The following is a 22,024-nucleotide window of genomic DNA, read 5'->3' on the forward strand; positions in this document are numbered from 1 at the left end:
TAAAATGTTTTTAATAAATTTTTTTAAGAAAATACTTTAGTTTCCATTACTTAGATGTCGTGTTAAAAAATAAAGTGTATTAATAAATTTTATATTATTTTTTAAAAATAACTTAATATTTTATTTGATAGGGAAAATATTTTTTATTAATCAATTTTTTTAGAGTGTCATAAATTGATAAAAAAATTTAAAAAATATTTTTTTATAAAACAAATAGATCCTTAATTCAATCTGCTAATTTTGGAATTGATCTGATTTCAATTGTATTTCCAGTTTAAAGCTAGTGGCATGCCCAGAGGTAGCAGCGAATTCTAATTTTTCAAATGGCTTTGATTCTTAATATCTAATATTCTCCACTTTGTGGCCTGATAACTTCTCTTATGATAGCACTCTTCTGAGATCCGGTGAGTAGAAAATCTTACTTCGATCAATCCAGTGGTCCATCAGTTATTATTTTCCTGCAATGACTTGTACAATCATAGAGTTTACTTAGTTGGACTGATCTTATAGGTAGAAATTATTCAATACAATTGTTATATATATACAAGTTAAATATTAATCAGTAATAATTAATTAAAAAAATATTAATCAGTAGAAATATTTTTTATAGAAAATATTTTATAAAAAAAATTTTAAATATAAATTATTTTTTCGTAAATAATCATAATCTAAGATATTATTTTTCTATTTATTTTAAATTTTCATTTTGATTTCTATCATTGTCCCTTTGTCTCCTTGAGCTTCTGCTTGTCGTTATCTCAGGTATCTGTTCATTTCCTATTTCCTTCTTTCAATTCAAATTTTCTTCGAATATGCTTAATTTGTTTAAACAATTACTCTGGAGTGAAATTTCAGTATTTGTTTTGTTATGTTTTTGAGTTCAACAATAATCTGTTTGAATGTTGAGAAATCGCAAGGAAATTTGAAATTCGGGATCATCGGGCTAAGAGATTGGATTTGAGTGTCGTATTTCTGTGGAGAAGAAGACTTGAGTTTGTTTACATTTTCGTTATTTTCTTTCCTTTGTTTGGTTACCAAGAAAATTAACAGAAAAAATAAAGAAATAAGATAAGCTTATAGTTATCTGAAGTCTGGAAGGAGTTGGAATCACGCATCGCGCATGAGTACGTTACCCCTTCCACGCCGAGTCGCAGAAAATCGAACCATCACGCCAATCTCCCCATTAATTAATCGCGATCATTTATCCAATTAATCGCGAGTTTTCCACTCTTTGTAAATCTTCCACTTCCTCGTGATTGCCAACTTTTTCTAGAATTAGGATTTGCAGATTTCAGCGTTTTCACTGAGAGAGATGTATAATATTTTGCCAAGTGGAGGCCAGTCTCTCCATCCAGCGCGTGATTCACATCTTCCTCATTCCTTATGTCCCTCTTAGGTGCGTGAGTGCTAAAACTAGACATTAGCGTGTGAAGAAAACTTTTAGAATTTTTTTTAAAAAGAGAAGTTGAAAGAAATTCGTAGTAAGGTACAGAATATATTTTTCTTGCAGTAGAGTAGAAGACCAGTCCCTTTTACTCGTAAAGATAGAATAGGTTGCCACGTGGCTACATATGAAATTCCTGCAATATTGGCCGTTGATTAGTTGTAGCAGTTCGTTTCCGTTATTCATTTATGCAAACCGTCTGGATATTTAGCAAAGAGAAATGATTTTCTATACCTGTTCCTATAGAAGAAACAATCACACGGCTAGAACAGGCTGAAGTTTTGCTAAGCCTAGCTAGAACGAATCACGATTAATGGAATATTTGATTGGGTGTGGGATGGTGCAGTGTAGACAACTTTACTAGGCGGCAGTGGCAGAGTAATCCAACGTGGATGATTCGTGTAGCTCGCATTATCTGACGAATCAGACGGCTGTATGAGTGGTGATTGGACAAGGTGGTGTGGGCGCTTTTTTACGCGTTATAAGGAGTATTTTTTTTTCACACTGCGAGTGCGAACCGAAAGCTTCTGATTTTCCGTCTTTTGGAGTCTATGGGCAGAGGGAAAGAGAGGGAATGAAGTAGAGAAGTGCAGGTGTAAATTAAATGTGAATTTGTCGATGGTTGTTTTGAAGAATTGAAGGTTGTTACTTTCTAAATTCTTCCTTTCTGTTTTATAGCTTAGTTTTCGAGGCTCTGCTGGTATTTCAATGGTCTGTTTGGGGGCTCAAAGCGAGAGACCTATCGAATTAACCTCTGGGATTTTTTGGGTTCTTCAGATCGTTTCAGAGTGAAAATTTTTTATTGGGTTACTGTGTTTTGGCCGTGATGTGTGAGATTAAGATCTGCGGATGAGAAGTAAGTATAGTCTCTGTCTCCTTAAAGCACTGTTTAATGGATTCAGGTTCAGGGAGATTCGTACTCATTAATGGGGTTTCTTTTTAATTCAAAAGATTTTTCTAATGAGTGGGATCTGCATATGCTCTTGTGAAAATACAAGGTGACTCACGGGTGTAACAGAGTGAGCGTTTCCTTTCCTTTCCTTTCCTTCTCTCCCCTTTGTGTGCTCTCTCGAGGGGTCTTTGCGTGCATTTTCCCCCTCCCTCTCCTCTTTTTCCTCTCTTTTATATGTGCTTTATTTCACGAAGAACCTGATTCTGTAAACACGAGAACGAATTACTTTTCCGCTCTCTTTTTCTCTTTTTATTTTTCTTTCACTCAATCTCCTTGGTTTTCTTTTTGAGTTTTTGTCTCTGCTGTATTCCTTCACATTTACCTGATCACCTCTGCTGGAAAGAACAGAGAGAGAGAGAGAGAGAGGGAGAGAGAGAGAGAGAGAGACTAGCAGAGAGATATGAGCCAACTAATAACTAGATTTTCTCGTTGGAACAAAAACCCGAACACCTCTTTTTTGGTTTTCTCCACCCTTGCAATTTCTCTGATTACTGTTAACTAAATAAAAGAAAACTCTTCTCTCCTTTTGTTGCTGTTGGGTTTATCTTCATCAATCCATAAGACCGGTTTCTCTAACTTTTTCTCTTTCCTTCTGTTGAAGAAGCATAACTTGGAAGAGAAATGGAAGGGAAAGATCTGTGTTTGGCTTATTAAATCGGTTATGGCCGTCAAAGCCGTTTCCAACAGGCGGATGTTGTTAGTTTGTGATGATTAATGTGAAAGAAACGGACATGAGTCGAGACGTGAGGCGTGGAGCGAGTTGGTCTCTGACAGATTAAGCAAACTTGGACACAAGCTTATCTGTGGTGAATTTACTTCTCTCTCCTTTATTCTGGTCCCTAAAATTTCATGTTTTTTACTAAACTAAGAAACAAAACCCCATTTGGGTCTTTGTCTTTATCTGTATATTCTTATTCAACTTGGTGATAAGAGTTTCTCTGATAATTCTGTCCCTTGTTTCCCTTTTTGCTCTGTTTTGTTGTTATCATCGTTTATTTTGTGTGATCTGATTTTAAGGTTTGAACGGTGGTGGTGGTGACTTCGTATCTTCGGAGAAATCGAATAAAGAGAAATAAGAAATTGAGTGCTGTTAATAGAGTAGAGCAGCTTCGAGCAACGAAGACAACTATGAAATGGGTTGCAACTTAGCTGATAAAGGAGAGGCTCTTCCTTCACAAGCACCTTCTATAAGTGGTGGTGGTGGTGGTGCCGCTAAGAGATTCAAGCTACCCAGCAAGGTAATTTACTAATTTGTTATATAAAAAGGTATTTGTTTCTTAACTAATTTTCATTTTGATTATTTGTTGTGTTTTATCAAATTTGCAGGAACTTTTTCATGGGTGCAATGGCGTTGATCATGTTTCTGTTCCGCGGAAGCTACGGTCAGGTGTGGTTAGTTAGAAGGAAGGAACACTTGTCTTATTTCTTTTTATTATTATTCTCTTGGAAAGAGAAAAAGAAGGGTTATTAAAAATTGATGTTAATTTATTTAATATATTTAATCATAAAATTCTAAGACTCTACGAGTACTGAATAGAAATTTAAACTATTTTTTTCAAATGCATTTAATATATTTTTTTCCTAATAAGAACTATTGAAAGCACACTCTAAGGTGGGATTTTTTTTTTATTAATTATTAGAAGGCCTCTGGCTGCCAAATGGAGGTTTACTTGGTGGTCGGCCTTTAGGGAAAGTTTTTGCTGCTGTTTTTTTTTTTAAATTTTTTTGGGGGGTTTTTTAATCTGTGTAAATTTTGATTAGAACTGAAGCAAAACTGAAGCTTTTTTACTTTCCCTTTCTTTTCAAGGACGCAAGATTCTCTCTGTTCTCTTTTCTAATCTTATTTGTTGTGTTTATGATGGGACTTTCACGGTGCATTGATTCTTTTCAATAAACCATTTTGTATCTGAAATATTTGCTTTGTTCTTTTCTACTCTTAAAACTTATTTTCACATGGGAGGTACTTTAAGCTTTTTACGTATCTGAAAAAAACTCTTTTTTTTTTCTATTTTTTCCTTGTTAAGAAAAAAGAAAAATTTATGTCAGTGCTTAATAATTTTTTTTGGGAATTAATGCTTTGGAAATTTGGACATTTTAATTACAGCCATGAAGAAACGCAATCTAGAATCTTTATCTCCACCTTTTCCAGATTCAAAGAAGTTGAACCATTCTACTGGTGGTGTTGAATCACCCAAAAGGGTTGGTCTAAAGAAACTGAAACAGAATCTGGTTAGTCAATTTTATCAATTTGCTAACCTAACTTATTCCTTTTGGAGTAATCACTTAAACTCATCTAAAGAGAAGTTTGCTTTTCTAGAAACAAGGGAACCCAAACTGGTCCCTGAAGCAGAATGCGGGTGGGCCAATCACCAAAGATGAGGAAGAAGTTGTGGAGACATTGTATGCTTTGGCAGGAATGTTCCCCAACATTGAACATGCTGGTAACAACAAATTGGATACGAGTCCTTCAGCTTTGCCCGAGGCTGTTGATAGACATCCACCCAAATTGGAAGGTAAATCTTTGTTAATTTCCCCTACAATATCAATTCAGTTGTTTATATAGTTGCTTATTTAATGTGAAAGTATTCTAAATATTGTCTTTTGTCAGATTCTGTAGCTATAGAAGAAGACCTGAATGAAATTTGCGAATCAAGATCTGATGAAGCTGTTAATCCTGCTTCTGACATAGAAAAATCAACTGGAGAAACTGCTAAAGTTTATTCAATGATTGGACCTAGTATTCAAGAACCATGTAATTTGTCCAGCAGTGAGAAACACCATGGAGAAAACAGTTTTGTTGCTCAAGTGAATTTGCACAAGTTGGTTAAACACGAGGAACAAAAGACACCATGCAACTTGTTTAACCCATGCTTTCTACCTGGGCCCCGCCAGGATACTGGGTATCTGCTGCTTTTTTTTGCTTGATATCCTGAACTCAACACCACCTTTGGTGCTTATTTTTTCCCTCTTTTTCATGCATCTAATTTTCTCTGCGTTTATTATGCAGGGAATTAAAGCAGCCTGCAAAACCAGAAACTTCCCTTATTGATGGAAAGACAGAATTAGCATTAGCACCGGTAATCATATTTTGAAAGTCTGAATCAGATATACTTACATGTGAAAAATGGTGATTCCAATATTTCATCTGATTTGTTGCTTTTACAGACTACAGCAACTGGAAATCAACTAGACCAATATCATACTATTGGCGCATCCAAAAACAACAGTAGAACTCTAGCTTGCTTGATATTGTAACTTGTAACTCATATTATATCACTAAACTGCCAATGGCTGAAAGCTTAATTCTTTAATCTGAAGGTCCAGTACTGTGGCCAGGATTGTCTTCATCAAAGTCGCATGGTGTTTGTCATGGGCCTTTATCACAGTAAGTTTCTTCTTTTAGTCTGATTTGGATGTTTTATGTATCCTTTATTGCCAATTTCTCACATGACTTGGTGTTTCAGATCCTGTGCTGCTAAAGTACCTGCTTGGCTTGGTGCTCAACCTGGTTCATTTCAAAATGTTTCGACTGGAAAGGTGAAGATTTTGTAATCTAGTTCTTAATTATCTTACCTGCTCTTTAGAGGTAGCACAAGAATTCTAAATTGAACTATCTGTTCATTGCTATTTACTTCTTCAAGCATCCACTGATGGTGACCGATTAGTGATACAGGTTTTTAAAATTTCAACTGACAGAGGGTCATGGAAGAGGTGCGCAGCTCATGTTTACATTGGCCATCTCATTCGGGCTTTGCAGATACCTCGGAGCAAAGAAAGCTTGCAAAGGCCTCTGAATCAATTGAGACCGCATGAAATATTGAAGCAAGGTGTACTTAGGACAATAAATGACTTCAATGGCATTAGAAATGATTTGAACGGAATTACATCTATTGGCACAGTAGTTAATGCACCTGTGAAGAATCCAAATGACGGTAAAAATGATATTTTTCAACACCTAAGGCCACACCAAGATCGTTCTCAGTCTGCTCTGGCCTCTCAGAAGCAGGTTAGTTTAGTATCTATTTTCAATTACTGTTAAATTCTCACATTGGTTTGGACATGGCTAATATGCCCGTATGAATCCTTAGGCACTCCTCCCGTTAGTGAGATAGGCTCAACATATTTTTTTAATATAATATCAAAGCCTCCTCCTATTTAATGTTGTGCCTTTCACACTCCGTGGGCGTGAAAGAAGTGTTAAATTCTCACATTAGTCTAGTTTTATGGGTAAAGTGCCCTGTATAAAATCCATGGACACTTTGTAAAGGTGATTTAGATATTGGCCTTTTTTTTCCTGAGAATTATTTATACTTACAGTTTGATTGCTTCTGATCAGTTTTGCTCTCTCAGGGTTTCAATTTTTTATCTCTATCAGCTGGAGGTGGTGGGATGGAACCTAATAACAGTTTTAATGGACCTGGAAATGGTTTGGAACCATTTGCACAACTTCAAGTTCCTTATCATGCGCAATATCCCACACTCATGCCTTTCTCCATGTCACAAACACGATATACACCTGCTTACCATGATTCGCCTTCAACAGTAGCACAACAGGTCTTACTCTTTCCTTTCAGATTAGCAAATTCGTGTTCATGTAAAGAGGTGACCATAAAAGTGATCATAGAAGTGGTTTTAGAATGTCATTAGCCATTCATCCGTTCTAAGATTATAGTCTACTGATAAATAATTGCTCCTATTGAATAGTTCGACGCAGTGGAAGATATTTTTTTTAAAAGAAAGAAAAATTATTGTAGTTTGTACTCATCTTACATGCAACACGACAAGCATGCAGATGCATCTTTGCCGTGCAGCTTGCCAATTGCTGGCTAGTCATAAACTCCAAAATTTGCAACAACTGCCATTTCTATTATACGGGTCACTTTTGGTCAATTAATTGAGTTGAGTGGGAACTAGCAAGTTGCTGATTCTTTGTGGTAATGCTTGATTGTAGGCCCAACTTCAGCTGATTCCCCATCTCACCGGCCCATATTGCGTTCCCCATGCAAGTTCTAAGGCCTTGACAAAGCAGCCACAGCAGCAACAACAGCAGCTTTGGGCCGCTCAATTGGGAGTTCAATACGGAAACACTTCAGCAGCCATGACTCAGTTTCCAAGCTGGCAGAATGAAAGGCAAGAATCGCCTAGGCTTATGCCCTATATCCCCCCCTCTTTGCCTTCAACTTCAACACTAGAAGTCCTGGGCCCCAAGTATCCTCACATCACTCAGCAGCAGCAGTTCACGGCCGTAACTTTGCCGCAAGCAAGGATGAAGAGGCAAGATCACCATATTCCTCCTGTTTATGAAGAAACTGGAGTTGGGTTTCGAGCTGGCGGTGGCACATTGCCATTGCGTTTACTCTGCAGTGAGCAACTGTGAGAGGAATATAGAGTCGAGAACTGTTACAATCAGGCGATGGGCAGACAGTAACATATTATTTCATTCTTTACTTTCTATTAACGCTTGTGAGCCGTTGCTCTATTTTGGCATGGTCAAATATAGGGATCTGAGATGTAAGTGGGGCATTAAAATAGCATCGAGGGAAGAGCAGTCTGGGGAATCAGATGCGTATATGAGCATATTAAAGCATATCTGCTGCCAAGGATTGTTTGCTGGCGTCTACCTTACCCGTTTACGCAGAAAATATAAACTTGCTTATGCCCACCCTCCCTTTGAGTATGATATGGACCCATGCCTTTGATTATACATTCTTAATCCTCCTCTGCACATGTATGATTTTTATCCACTTGTATTTACATGAATATCGCTTGAAAAATAGTAGTTATTTACGTTCAGTAAAAAGTGTGTATATATAAATGCAGCACGCGTCTGAAACTAATCCATGAAAGTTATTTTGTCCTCATAAATAGAATCCGAAATAAAAAAGAAATCAAATCAACCAAAACAAATTATACTATCCAAACAGACCCAATTAAAACAACAAATCAAATTATACAAACGAACCGCCACAAACAAAGACAGAGCCATCACACACTGCAAAAGCACCTTCCTTAACTGCCCTTGGCAACAGTAACGGAAACAAACCCCAAATGAAGATGGCACCACCACAACAGAAAAAGAAAAAAGAAAGTGATCTGACACGTCCCATGGTAAGACAAGGTTTCATTGCCCCCAAAGATTTGTCTCCTGCTCTTTTATCTAATAAGAGAACTAGCTCAAGTACGAATTGTGGATATTAAACTTTAATCCTAGTAAAGAATGAATGATCAGGCAATAAATGTTATCGCCTGCCTTCTCGTCTACTTGGTATGGCAGATGTTATTGTCTTTATGATGCATTTTTCACTAATCCTTTGTGATGAAACCCTATGTTGAAGCCATCTCCTCTGACCCGCTTATATAAAAATGTTCTCCAGACTCCCAGAATAGGAAGAAAAAAAAAAATCCAACATTAACTTGAACACAAATTTGTTCATTTCCTTGGTTGATGAATAAAGAATAAAGTTTTGATTGATGATACATGATTAACCCACAGTTCCAAACACCAAAGGGAGATGTGTAAATGAAAGTTTGGGACTTGATTTTCAAATATTACAAGGGAAGAAAGAACTGGCTGTGCCCAATGAGCAAGAAAATAAAAGCAGAACTGAATTAAAACAAAGTTGGGTATGGGAGGAGAATAAGGGAAAATGATGAAATCTCCAAATGCTCTAACTAGAGAACAGACGTTTACTCGAGCTTCTCCAACTCCCCCATCCTCTCTATGATAGCCTGAAATCACAAGAAAGCACAATTCACTACAGAAGAATGCTATGCAAGAAACAAAGCCAAAAGTGAATCAACAAAAAGGTTCATTGGAAAAGAAAAAAGAAAAAATTAAAGAAAAAAAAAAACTAGAAAGAAAAAAACAAAATGTACAACTTTTTCAATTTTATCATATTATTTTAATTTTATTGATAACAATTCTAATCCATTTAATTAAGGAAAAATAACATCTACACATAAACCTTATCAATTATATCAATTAGCAAAGAAGAAAATTCTTCTTTACTTATTTGCATGTTGACAAGTATAAAAATATTATTCTTTGCTTAGACGTGAAAAAATTATTAAAAAATATTTATTATAATAATTAGTAAATAGTGAAAAATATATTTGTTTTTTTATTAAAATAGTTTTTTGAGCTTTACATATATATTTCAATTACTTAATATTGAAATTGTTATCACTATCAATTTTAGCCCAAAAGATTAAGTCTCTTGGTATTGTCATTCCCTGCATTTTTAGAAACCTATTAAAACGTTCTTATATTTTCTTTTTGTCAACGAAATAATTCTTCCATCTTTTTTTCCGTTAAAAATAGATAAAGAACGAGAGAGAAAATTTTTTAAATCTAATTTTACCCTCAAATAAAATCCCTTATTTAGTCATTGGATATTGTTACTATTAACAAGTCAGTCTCTACATTTTCAGAAATCTATTAAAATGTCCTTATCTTTTCTCATATCTATTAAAAAATCCTTATCGTTTCTTTCTTTCAACAAAATCCTCCTCAAAAAAGAAGAAAAAAAAAAGAAGAAGAAGATGATGAAGGAGAAAAAGAAGAAGAAGAAAAAGAAGAAGGAGAAGATTCCTTAAAGAAGAAGAATAAAAAGAAAAATCAAAGAAGAAAAAGAAAAAGAAAAATCAAAGAAGAAGAGGAAGAATCGAAGAAGAAGGAGGAAAAGAAGGGAGGTAATTTGGTCTTTTGCTATATTTTTAACGGCAGAAATAGACAGAAGGACTATTTTGTTGACGGAGATAAAAGATAAAGACGTTTTAATACATTTCTGAAAATGTAGGAATTAACTTGTTAATAATAGCAATATCCAGAAACTAAATTGTAAATCTCCAAAAATAAAATAATGAGATAAATTTGACAAACACCGTTCAGGATTTTTTTGGTCATTAGGCCTAAAAAGAAAAAAGTCTCTTTGTTAATAACCACAACTTTCTGTTTCTTGGGAATCAAAATATCCCCTAGAGAAGGAAACAAAAGTTAAGAAATTGGAGTGTTACTGCTGATATGTGGAAAAAGGAACGTCACAGGCTTAGAATCCCTGCATGCCACATATACGAGGGAAAGAGTAAATATCTACGGAAAAGACTCACCTTCTTGCTTGTTTCTTGGAGTTCCCCAGCAAGAATGAATTCATCAAGTATCAGATACACCTAGAAAGAGACCAGGTGAATCAGTACACATGGGAACAAAGAATATTTCTTTTTCTTTTTCTTTTGTCTCTTTTTCCCCCCTAATTCAGAGCAATTGATCCATTTGAAAGCTGAAACACATCCATACGAGGACTACATTGCAGAAGTTGGAAAGCAACATGCATCCATGGTAACCCTTACAGAAATAATAGCAAGAAAATTTTATGCTTAGTTACAACTGCTAATGATCATGTGTCCATGTGCCTTCTAGCCAGTGTATGCAAACAGATGGTATTTCAAACGTGCACAGCTCTCAAGGAGCTACAGTCCACACCATTACAAGAATAGATCATGGCAGAATCTAACCAGATACAAGCAGCAGAAGGAGAATGAGAAAATAGCAAATATTGGTGCACTACAGATAAAATTTCAAAGAAGAAGATGTGCATGGAGCAGGTAATCAAGTAAGTAAACAAGAAAAATCATGTTGTTGACAAACCTTGTGAAAGTTAAATACCAAATCTAGCTCACAAACATTGCTGAAGAAATGATCCAATATCTCCACAAATAAGTGGATGCACTCTAAATATGCCAATTCATTATCTGTGATATCAACACACAGTGAGAAAAATAATCCTGCATACCGCCTGTATATGACCTTGTGTGTTCGGAACTGCAAGAAAAGTATTTACCATGTAAACAAGGCAAAAAACTATTCAGAATAAATTGCAAAACACATTACAGAACAAGGTACTTTAATATTTGAAGCTAGGAAAAACAATTTAATATGATGAATACCAAGATGCCTCATTAGCCATAAGAAAGTAAGCTAAAAAAATTACCATAACATAAATAACAGGTCATCTAATGTGCAACCCACCCAAAGATGGAATCCGTATTTCCAAACTCAATCTGAAGAAGAAGATGCAATAATAGGAAAGCTAAGGAATTCTCAAGATGAAGCTGTTTGTAGTAAAACAAGTAATGAATTTAAAGTGACAAGTGAAAGCATTCAATCATAATCTCTTCCCATCAAAGGGGTTGGGTTTGACCATCATCTAAATATTACAACCAGAAAAATTCTTTTTCTGGGAGAAGTAGCAGCAACTAAGTTATATAAAGATTACAGAAAAATGGTCCCAACCCGAGAAGTATATGCACAAAACTGGAGTTCTGAAGCAATTAACAGATGAAAATGCAACCACGGAGAGCATAAATTCTTTAGATTGGCTAATTAACTCACTCCAGTATTAATCCGTGTCAACTAGCAAATTAACTGGACGCTTATATTCAATTAAGTGAAATTGGTGAAATCACAAAGTTTTTTCGTAACTGAACCCTATTAGAAAATCACCAACCTCAACAAAATTCGTGAACTTGGGATCTCTGTTGACAACCAACCGATGAACCTGCCGATAAATTAATCGAGGTCAACAAACCAAGAAAAAATGCGGTCGATAAAAACAAATTGCGAAGATAAAAGCGTCGTTTATAAGATGGCATACCTCGTATTCAACTTTGTGCTTCTCGGAATCTTCAAGAGGTACATAGTATTTGGCGAGACGAGTCTTGCCTTGTCTGTTCTGCAGAAGTATGAATCGGATCTGCCAAACGAAATCAAAACCTATAATTCAATTTGAAGAGAAATCATAATAAGCACAGAAGAATCAGAATCAATAATTAAGAGTACCATTCTTATCGAAAGATCAAATGACAGACAATCGAACAACGATTGCGAATTTTGTGCAGATTCCGTGACTCAAGGCTATTGCACTTGTATATTTTCTTTCAATTTCCCAGTTCCAACACCAGCAGGCGTGAAGGACCTTGAGGCTGTTGAAATTTCGAAATGAAAGAGAACGGTGATATCTTGCGGTTTCGATTTTTAATTCCGATTCAGAGTTTACCTGAGAATCAAAATCAAATCGAATTCTTTTTATAGTTTCGATTTAGTTCTTCATAGTTTCGGTTCGATTTAATTCTTTCACCCATATGATTTTCGTTCAAATTTTGATTCATAAAATAATTTTTTTTTTTTATGAAAAAGGTATATGTGCACCCTTTTGTTTTATAAAAAAAAAATGCAGGGTTAAATTATAAAAAAGTTTTTTAATTAATTATTTATTAAAATAATTTTTAATTATTTATTTTATTTAATTACCTAGTAAAATAAATGATAATTAAGAGAAAAAAAATTTTATTATAAGCATTTTACTCCATAATAAAAAATTATTACCTAAGTTTTATGAAATTTAATTTAAATTTCATCAAAATTTAAAAGAATTAATTATAGTTATAATCAATATTATAAAATTTAATTTTAAAAATTGCATTTTATTTTTTTAAATTAAACACATAAAATATAAAATTAAATTTTATAAAATTTTAAAAATTAAAATTAAAATTAAACTTAAACATATTATATTTTTTTTATTAGCCATTATTATAACAATAATCGACTATTAAAACAGCAGATGGTAAAGGAAAAAGTCTGTAATATAGTTGAATTTAAAAATGATTCAATTATTTGTTTTACAATAATGTTCAATTACAATTATTCGTGTCACTGTTGACTTTATTTTCAGAGTATTTGAGTAAGAAGCTAAATATCTTAAAAATATAGGATTATTGGTTCAAATAGAACACAAATTTACAATTTTTTGTATTTATAGTAGAAATTTTTAATTGTAAATTAAAATTTTTAATTTTTAAATTTATTATAATTAGTAAAAAATTTTAATTGTAAATTGTAAATTTTAATTTTTAAATTTATTATAATTATAATAATTTTTTAAATTAATTTATACGACATGTTTACCATATAAAAATTTTAATTAATTAAAATTAAATTTTAATTATAATTTTAAAATTTTAATTATATAAAAATTTAAATTATATAATTGAAATAATTACTTCTCTTTTATTAATAGGAATTTTAATTGAAAAGTATTAACTAAAATTTAAATTAATTAATTAATTAAATTACTCATATAGTAAAATAATAATATATAATATAGCATGTGATTAATTTAAATTTAATTAAAATTAATTTAAAATGTTATTATAATTATAATAATTTTAAAAGTTAAATTTTTTTAATTAAAAATTTTGATTATAAATATAAAAATTAATCTTTTTGGATTAATTTAAATTTAATTAAAATTAATTTAAACATTGTTATAATTATAATAAATTTAAAATTTATTTTTTTTAATTAAAATTTTTTATTATAAATATAAAAATTAATCTTTTTGACCAATAAACGAAAACTATATCATAAAAGTGGCTTAAATTATTGGAGCATTCACCCTTCGTTTATTTTAAATATGAGTTGACAAAAAAAAAAAAAAAAGCATTTATTGCTAATATGGGATTTGTTTCTATGCCTAACCAAGAGAAGCTGGGCGAAGTTAATGTATTTACAAGGAAGTTTGCTTTCACCTAGTAAATTTAACTGAATTGGGAACTGATGACTGTCCTCTCCCTCCATTTTAAATAGAGAAAGAAAATCTCTTTAGTTCTTTTTTTTTTTAACTTTAGTTTTTTTAAGTCAATTTACTTATAAAAAAAAAAAAAACTAACATACATATTTGTATTTTAATTTTAATTTAATTTGTCAACCTTTGTATTTTTGATATAATTATAATTAATTTATATATTTTTAAATTTAATTATCTATGTGATAATTTTATAATTTCACTAATATGTCATGTGTATTATTATTATTATTATTTAATTAGTCAATTAAATAAAAAAGTCTAACATTTATATTATTTTATATTTTAATTTATATATTTAAATTTTAAATAAATTAATTTAATATTTATATTTAAATATAATTTTAATTAATTTTTAAAATTAAAATTAAAATAAATATTTTAAATATTAAATATATTGTTTATATTTTCATCCGTGAAAAATTTTATTTTATAATAATAATTATAAATATTTTATAGCATATATATTATTTAATTTAAAATAATAATATATATAAAATAATTAAAAATAATATATTATTATAAAATCTAAATACTTATTTATGTAAAATAAAATTTATTTATTATTAAAACTGTCAGTGGCATATTTAATTATTAAATTATTATTATTTTTAAAATTAAATAGATGATTTAATTATAATTAAATATATGTTAATATTATTTTCATATATAAAATTAATTTATATTTAAAAAATAATAAAATATTATATTTAATCTTTTATCTAAACTTTTAAATTTTGATTTTTAAAAATCTGAGTAACATTGCACTCAAAGGCAGATATTTAGTCCGTTAATCTAAAATTTAAATATTTAAATTAAAATACAGATATTTTTTAATTATTTATTAATTAATTTATATAAAAATATATGTGGTATGTCAACTATATTATCAGAGTGATACATAAACTATTAAAATTTTAAAAATTATAAATTAATTAAAATTATACTAAAATATAAAAGTTGGGTAAATTAAATTAAAATTAAAAAATTTATATTAAAATATAAATATACGCAACCGTAGGGTCTTATTGAATTAATTGACTTTTTTGTTAAATTTTTAAATTTTTTATTTAATTATAATTTTTTATCTATTATAGAAAGATATTGCTAAAGTAGATCTCTCTTTTCATCTCTGAATAAGATTGCCACAAAGGTTATGGATGGGATAAATAATAATATTTTTGTATGGTTGAATAAAGAGAAATTTTTTGTATATCCTTAAATTTTTTATATTTTAATTTATTGCATCTGTCTTTCTATCGAGATTAAATTATTTGAAAAGTATCATTATCATTTTTTGAATTAAATTTTAGGTTTATTTTTTTAATGGTTATCTCTTCGGGATATTTTTGATATCTAGGATGCTAAATACTCGGATCTCTCAAAAGTCGATATGCAAAAGAACTCTCTTACCACCTGCTTGTGTCCCTTTGGCTCCATATCTATATCACCCTTGCTCTGTGTCGTTGTCTGTGTTTATCTCTTGGTTTTACTTGTTCTCTTTATTTATCTCTTGGTTTTGCTTAGTTCTCGAATATTGCAAGCGATGGAGACACCCTCTTATAGGCTTCAGCTGTTTCTTTGGTATCTTATGCTTTAATCAATTCATCTTTGTCTTTCCTAATATGGTGTTGTATGTGTGCCTCACTGCCGAAGTTCATAGTTCATCGGTCTGGTCTTGCAGAATTAAATCGTTGGGCTTGCTTTGGGTTCTGTTTCAAACAGCTAGGAGGTTTTTGGACCATGCTTTCATCTAGCTTGGGCTTTCATAGTGTTTTTTAATTTTTAGTTAGATAGACTCTTTGGTGTACCGTTTCTTTTGTGTTATATTTGTTTTAGGCCTAGACCTATTATGCAATGAACCAATATTTTTTAAAAGGAACAAAAAAAAAAAAAAAAACTTAACTGAATTGGGACACATGACCAGCCCAAACAATGTCATTCAGGCCCAATTTTTCCATGCAATTTATCGTCAAAAAGCCACACAAGACACAACCCTTTTTCTCCTTTCCCCTTCTCCAAACAATCCCTGACCCAAAAGGGTTTTTTAATTTTTATTAATAAAAGAAAAGGTGGGAAAATCTCTGCTGTCAAGCGTGGGGAGTCGGGACCTTGTTCTTGTTCTCTCATCTTAAGCATATAAAAATGTTTCCCTCTCAACCAACAGAAAAGGTCTAATTACAGTTTTAACTTAGCGCGAGGAAGAGGACCCACGGAGGAAAAGAACAAGAGAGAGTAGGGCCTTGATTTGTTGGGTATTGGTGAAGAGTCTCTCTCTTTTGCCGAATAAACAATGGGCCGTCTCATATTATTTCAGACCCATTTCAACAATTCATCCACTACCCACCACCGGCTTCTCATTCAAACCATGGCAGAAACAGAATTCTAGTGAAGTGGAAGCCAAGCAACGAATTCCAAGCTCTCTCCTCCCTTCAGAATATCTTTGTTATACTCCTTAACCAAATTCACTCCTCTCTACTTGTAACCACCCCCTCTGTCTCTCTCTCGGAGGCCGAAGCCCTCATAAAAAGGAGCTTCTTCTTGTTGCCACCTTAATTTGCCTCGCTGCTCTCTCTCTCTCGCTTTCCATGGATAGTGCTGAAAAGGGAGTAGTGATTATCAAGAGGGCAGAGATTGATACTCGAGCTCCTTTCCGATCAGTTAGAGAGGCAGTTACTTTGTTCGGCGAGAAAGTTTTGGCTGGCGAGCTCTATTCTAACAAGCTCAAAGAGGTTACCTTAATTTACTTTGCATATTCCTTTCTTTCAAGTTTGTTAAATTTTATCATTACTAGCTATGCCTTGGCTTTCCTTTCATTTTGTTTCTTAAATTTTATATTCTGTTAAATTCTGTTTTGTTGGTTGAATAATATTTGAGTCATCTCGAATTTAAAATATAAAACATATACATATTAGAGTTTTTATTAAATTAATTAAATTGTAATAATTAAGGCATATGAATTTTAAAGTAACCAATGGGCATTGCTTGTGACAGAATCAAGGTTTTCTTAAGGGTTGAATTAAGATATCTAAGGCTGTTATAGTTCCAGTTTTTGGCTTTCTTTTATCATGTGATGGAATAAAGTAGAAACCTTAAAGGATTTGGAGACTGTTTTGTGTACTGTGCATTATTTTATTAGTATAAATTTTTAAAAGCTTTAAGAATCTAATGAGGAAGATGACAAGTAATCCTGCATGGACAACCTTATAAAATCTTTCAGAGACCACTTAGGATGTTTGGAAATGAAGTTTAATGTATCCTTAAATTGGATTTGGTTGTAACTAGATGCAGATTGGAGCCATGGAAAATGGGCAAGGATCTTCCAAGCTTGAAACAGTGACAGCAGAGCTAGAAGAGACAAAGCAGAGCCTTCAAAAAGCTAAAGAAGAAAGTACAGTAATGGCTGATTGTCTTTCTTCTCTTAAAGAAGAGCTTGAAAGAACAAAACGAGAGCTTCAACAATTGAAACTACGTGAAATTGAAGATGTGAAAGTTGTTGAAGATTCAACAAAATTTGAACTCAAAATGCAATCTACAAAAGAAGAAGAAGAAGAAGAAGAAGAAAGGATTGAATTTCAAAAGAAGAGATATGTAACTTTTGCAAATCCTCCATCTCTAGCTCAAGTCAAGATTCCACAAGGACTTGAAGCACTTGAAAGACACCCTTCTCTTAGAAAGAAGAAGAAGAAGCCATTGATCCCTCTAATTGGTGGGATTTTCTCTAAGAAGAAATCAAATCAAAAACTCAATTCCCCATGAAAATTCTATCACATCTTTCAAGTTTTAACAGCAATAATCTATGAATGAGACGTCCAGCTTCCAAATTTTTATAGTTTCTTTTTGCCAGTTTTTCCTTGTGTGATTCTACCTAAATTGGGCCTTGGATATGAAGATATTGTAATGGGGTATAGTTGCACTATGAGAAAACTATGTAATAAGAAGTGTTAATAATAATTTTGGTTCCTTATTCAACTCTCATGGGCCTCCAGTATCTTGTCTTCTAGACTTTGAAAAGCTTACCAATTTGCGGCACTGCAATTCTAACAGTGAGGACATGGCCCAAGTGTTGCCTAAGGTTAAAGGAGTGTCATATTCAAATCCAAATAATTAAAATTTTGATTCTTTTAGTTTAATTTTTAAAAATTTAATTATTTTATTTTGGTTAAATTTTAATTAAAAAAGTTGATAAAATTAAATTAAATAGGTTTTGGAATGATTTTATATGAATGAATACATGAACTTGAAGCTTTTTTTTAAGTAATTTTTAATTGAAATTTTTTTTTTCATGTTTATTTTATTTAATGGTTATTATTAGCAATTAAGATCGAAACACTTCAATTTAATTTTAGAATAATAAAAGTAAAGTCTAAAATTAAAATTTATTAAAAAATTCACTCGATCGATTTGAATTAAATCAAATCGACTTGACCGATCTCTAGTTTAATTCAATATAGTTTCCACATAATAATAAAATTTAATTTTTAATTTATTTTATTCAATTTTTAAATTAAATTACTAACAGATTAATCATCCTGAATTTTATTTAATTTTTTAACAAGGAATTAGAATGTAGAGATTTAAAATTAACTACCGAAATGAATTATATGTATTTAACTGCTGAATAAGTTAAAATAAAGTTTTACTGTTTTTAACACTACCATTTTTAGTAGTTTAGGTGGCTATGGCATATGTTGAATCAATGTTGATAAAAGCATGATGAAATTTTGATTAAAAATTAATGTGGGTAGGTGGTTTAACTCTAGACCTCATGATTGACCCACTCCCTTAGAAAGTACAAGACACAATTATAGTTGTCTTACAAAATCATTTTCTCAAGCCCTCCTCTCTTAATTATTCTCATCTCATCTCATCTCCTCAATCTCATTATCATGTTTTACCTATCATTTCCATAGCCTTTTTTTGCCTCCTTGGTCCATATACATGAACAAAATGAGCCAAGCTTTAGATATTGTGCTTTATAATCTATCAAAATCCCTTTATTTTTAGAATTGGTAATTAATGGCAAGTTCATTATTCATATATATCCACACCAAATTGAAAAAAAAAAATTATCCTAACCATCTTGTATCTTCAATCAAACATAATTAGATTGTAAACAATAAAAGGATGTATATTTATTCAAGTGGCTACAAATTTTGTTATTTATCATTTGTTTGATATTATACTAGAGTTGTTAAGAAAAAATATTTTTTAAAATACATTAGTTAAAAAGTATTAAAAAAAATTTAAAATTAAAAGTAAGGAGTTTTAATCATAAATATACTAAAATAACAAAACAATTTTATACACTATTATCTTTTCTTTTGATGAATTGAAATCTAGCGGGGTAGCTAAATACAGACACTTAAATATGGTGTCCATCATCGAACTTCCACAGCATATCATCCACAAATAAATGAGTAAGCAGAGGTATCCAACAGAAAAATTAAGTCCATTCTTGAAAAAACAGTCAGTCCCAATCGTAAAGATTGGAGTCTCAAGTTGGAGGATGCCTTATGGGCATATCGAATAACTTATAAAACACCCATCAGCATGTCCCCTTATTGCCTCATCTATGGCAAGCCTTGTCACTTGCCTATGGAGATTGAACATAAGACTTTCTTAGTAGTAAAACAATGCATAATGAGTATGGATGAAGCTGGTGCGCATCATAAGCTGCAATTGCAAATGCCGGAAGAAATTTGGAATGATGCTTATGATAATTCAAAAATTTAAAAAGCAAGAACAAATGTGTTGCATGATCAATTAATCTCTAGAAAATAATTTTTAGTTGGTTAGAAAGTTCTACTATATAATTCTAGACTGAAATTATTTCCTAGTAAATTACGCACTAGATGGATTGGTCATTTTATTGTTACTAACATTTTTTCCTATGGTACTGTAAAAATAAGAAGTATGGACACCAACAAGTCATTCAAGGTCAATAGTCATCATCTAAAACCTCTTTATGAGAATTTCCAGCCACAACAAGTTGAGCAGCCGCGCGTCACACGATTCATGGCTCCCAAACACAGATCCTTCTCCTCCACCGATGGCTGCAAGCTCGAACCTTCAACAGTCGCAACCCATCACGCCCTAAACCACCAAAACTAATGGTCGCCAACTCCGTCACTGAAGTCTCACCGGATCATGCAGCCTCCCCCATCACACATCCATCATACGATGCCGCCTCATCCCCACAGCCACAACAAGGCACCATCGATGCACCGGATCGCTTCAATTCTCCCATTTCGGGTCCCTCACGCAACACCACCATCGCCTCCTCTCCACTGCTGTGGCAAGCCATAGTCGCACCATGCATTAACGATGAGCTACCTACACACGCCGCCCAGTGGCACTACCATCGCTGACAACCTCCTCGTGCCCCCACTGTGGCTGTCTCCACTCCCGCCGGTTCATCCTCATCAACCACCATTGACGGCGAGCACCTCTCTGCCGATTTGCTTCACTCCATCTCTACTTCTTCTACAGAAAATCATTCTCTTGCATCTCCAGCAAATAACCCCTATGTAGTGAATGTCTTTATTGTTGGTACATGGTCACGCCTTGGAAGGGGCAGGCATCACTTACCTCCGGCTCCATCACAGTTAAGCAGTAACCTTTGATTTACAAACGCAAAAGAAAAAGCAAGGTATGCTGTAGTTTCAACTCTTCCTATTGTAATGGTCTCATCATCCCGCGACCAGACCGAGTGTTCAAGAGAGGTGATGTACGCACTGCTCCTGTTGTCCCTACTTCATCCATGGCTAACCCTCCATTTGATGCCTAGCAAGCTTTTCAAGCTCTCAATACCAGAATTGATCAGATGGAGAGTGCTTTGAAAATATCCTAGAGCGTGTTACTACTCATCTAGCACATCTAGTGAACAAAGTCAGCGATATACAGGCCATAATTCGTTCCACACACCAGCGGCGACAGTAGGAGTCCATGGCATCCTTCCTTACACCGGATCATATTCTAAACTCTCTTTTGGCTTTATACTTTTGATTCCAGTGTGGGGGGAAGCTAGACATATACGTGCTTTAGTTGCCTTTTTTTTTTTATCATATTAAGGATAATGTGATCTAAGTGTGTACTGTTCATTTGTTTTTGTGTTCTTTAGTTTTAATTATTTTCTATTCTGTTTGTTTTGTTTTTTTTTAGAAAAAATGCTAAAAAAATGACTTTCAAAGTTATATTAAATTATTTTAGGTAGTTAGCACAAATGGCCTTCTCTTATCTTTTTATGCAAATCATTAGGAGATTCTAACATTTTTCTTTATGAGTTGAAATATACAAACTGATATTTAAGTAAGTTGATATTGCTTGATAAAAGACCAATAGTGCATTTTGAAACTCTGCTTTAACCTATTATAATGAGTCTCAATACTATCCCAGGAAACTAAGCTTTTAGTCCAAAAAAAAAATCCACAATTGTTAATAATATTGAGTGGTTTACCAACATTGGTTGGTTCAAATGGTACGACATTTGTTCCTCGTAAGTAAGAGATGTCTCTTGTAGATAGAGAAAGCTAGTGATTGGAGAATTATATCTCGTATGGACCGTCAATAGTTCAAAACATACTATTAATGATATGGTTTACTATCACCAGTTGGTTTGAGTGGTTCGAACCCATTTCTCTTAAATAAGGGATGTCCCTTGTGAATGAAAAAACCAGTGTTGGGAGAATACACTCTCATAGGAGCTGAATAAAAATCTCGAATCAAAACCATAAAAATAAATATAAAGAAATAAAAATAATAATAGATAAATAAATAAAAAGTGGATTGTTGTGTTCCTTGGTGAAAATTATAACTTTAAGAGACTTTCTTGATTGGTTGAGTATGTATTTCTTTATGCACGAACTTAAAAATTTATTGAACTTAATTGCATAATCACATATTGAGAATGAGTTTATTGCATTTCAGTTTTGAAGGTTATGTTAGTATTTTTTTTATGATTTGTATATATTGATGAGATTT

At 32.4% G+C, this 22,024-nt stretch overlaps 3 protein-coding genes across 8 annotated transcripts; 2 read left to right on the plus strand and 1 right to left on the minus strand.

Annotated features, from left to right (window-relative positions):
- Nucleotides 1-1,890: 1,890 nt before the first annotated feature.
- Nucleotides 1,891-8,168, plus strand: LOC110614430. Of its 5 annotated transcripts, XM_021755961.2 has the most exons (15): nt 1,891-2,037; nt 2,123-2,300; nt 2,998-3,202; nt 3,414-3,634; nt 3,723-3,783; nt 4,501-4,625; nt 4,714-4,909; nt 5,005-5,296; nt 5,404-5,473; nt 5,562-5,622; nt 5,715-5,781; nt 5,861-5,933; nt 6,070-6,402; nt 6,747-6,950; nt 7,348-8,168. In XM_021755961.2, the coding sequence occupies exons 4-15, from the start codon at nt 3,530-3,532 to the stop codon at nt 7,771-7,773; spliced, it is 2,013 nt and encodes a 670-aa protein (XP_021611653.1). In that variant the 5' UTR covers nt 1,891-2,037; nt 2,123-2,300; nt 2,998-3,202; nt 3,414-3,529; the 3' UTR covers nt 7,774-8,168. The 5 variants fall into 5 exon arrangements, with proteins under 5 accessions (XP_021611653.1, XP_021611655.1, XP_021611652.1 ...); XM_021755963.2 differs by having other exon boundaries at nt 1,943-2,463; XM_021755960.2 differs by having other exon boundaries at nt 1,943-2,300.
- Nucleotides 8,169-8,805: 637 nt separating this feature from the next.
- Nucleotides 8,806-12,437, minus strand: LOC110614432 (AP-2 complex subunit sigma). The gene is made up of 6 exons (XM_021755966.2): nt 12,235-12,437; nt 12,050-12,148; nt 11,903-11,953; nt 11,044-11,217; nt 10,506-10,565; nt 8,806-9,125 (listed from the first exon to the last, which is right to left on the minus strand). The coding sequence occupies exons 1-6, from the start codon at nt 12,235-12,237 to the stop codon at nt 9,084-9,086; spliced, it is 429 nt and encodes a 142-aa protein (XP_021611658.1). The 5' UTR covers nt 12,238-12,437; the 3' UTR covers nt 8,806-9,083.
- A 3,952-nt stretch (nt 12,438-16,389) lies between these two features.
- On the plus strand, nt 16,390-18,174 carry LOC110616131 (WEB family protein At1g75720). Of its 2 annotated transcripts, none has more exons than XM_021758457.2 (2): nt 16,390-16,773; nt 17,333-18,174. In XM_021758457.2, exons 1-2 carry the CDS (start codon nt 16,630-16,632, stop codon nt 17,798-17,800), a joined length of 612 nt encoding a protein of 203 aa, XP_021614149.1. In that variant the 5' UTR covers nt 16,390-16,629; the 3' UTR covers nt 17,801-18,174. The 2 variants fall into 2 exon arrangements, with proteins under 2 accessions (XP_021614149.1, XP_021614148.1); XM_021758456.2 differs by having other exon boundaries at nt 16,396-16,773; nt 17,327-18,174.
- The last annotated feature ends 3,850 nt before the right edge of the window (nt 18,175-22,024 follow it).

The sequence above is a fragment of the Manihot esculenta genome, chromosome 5 (assembly GCF_001659605.2).
Source record: "Manihot esculenta cultivar AM560-2 chromosome 5, M.esculenta_v8, whole genome shotgun sequence".
Taxonomy (NCBI): Eukaryota; Viridiplantae; Streptophyta; class Magnoliopsida; order Malpighiales; family Euphorbiaceae; genus Manihot; species Manihot esculenta.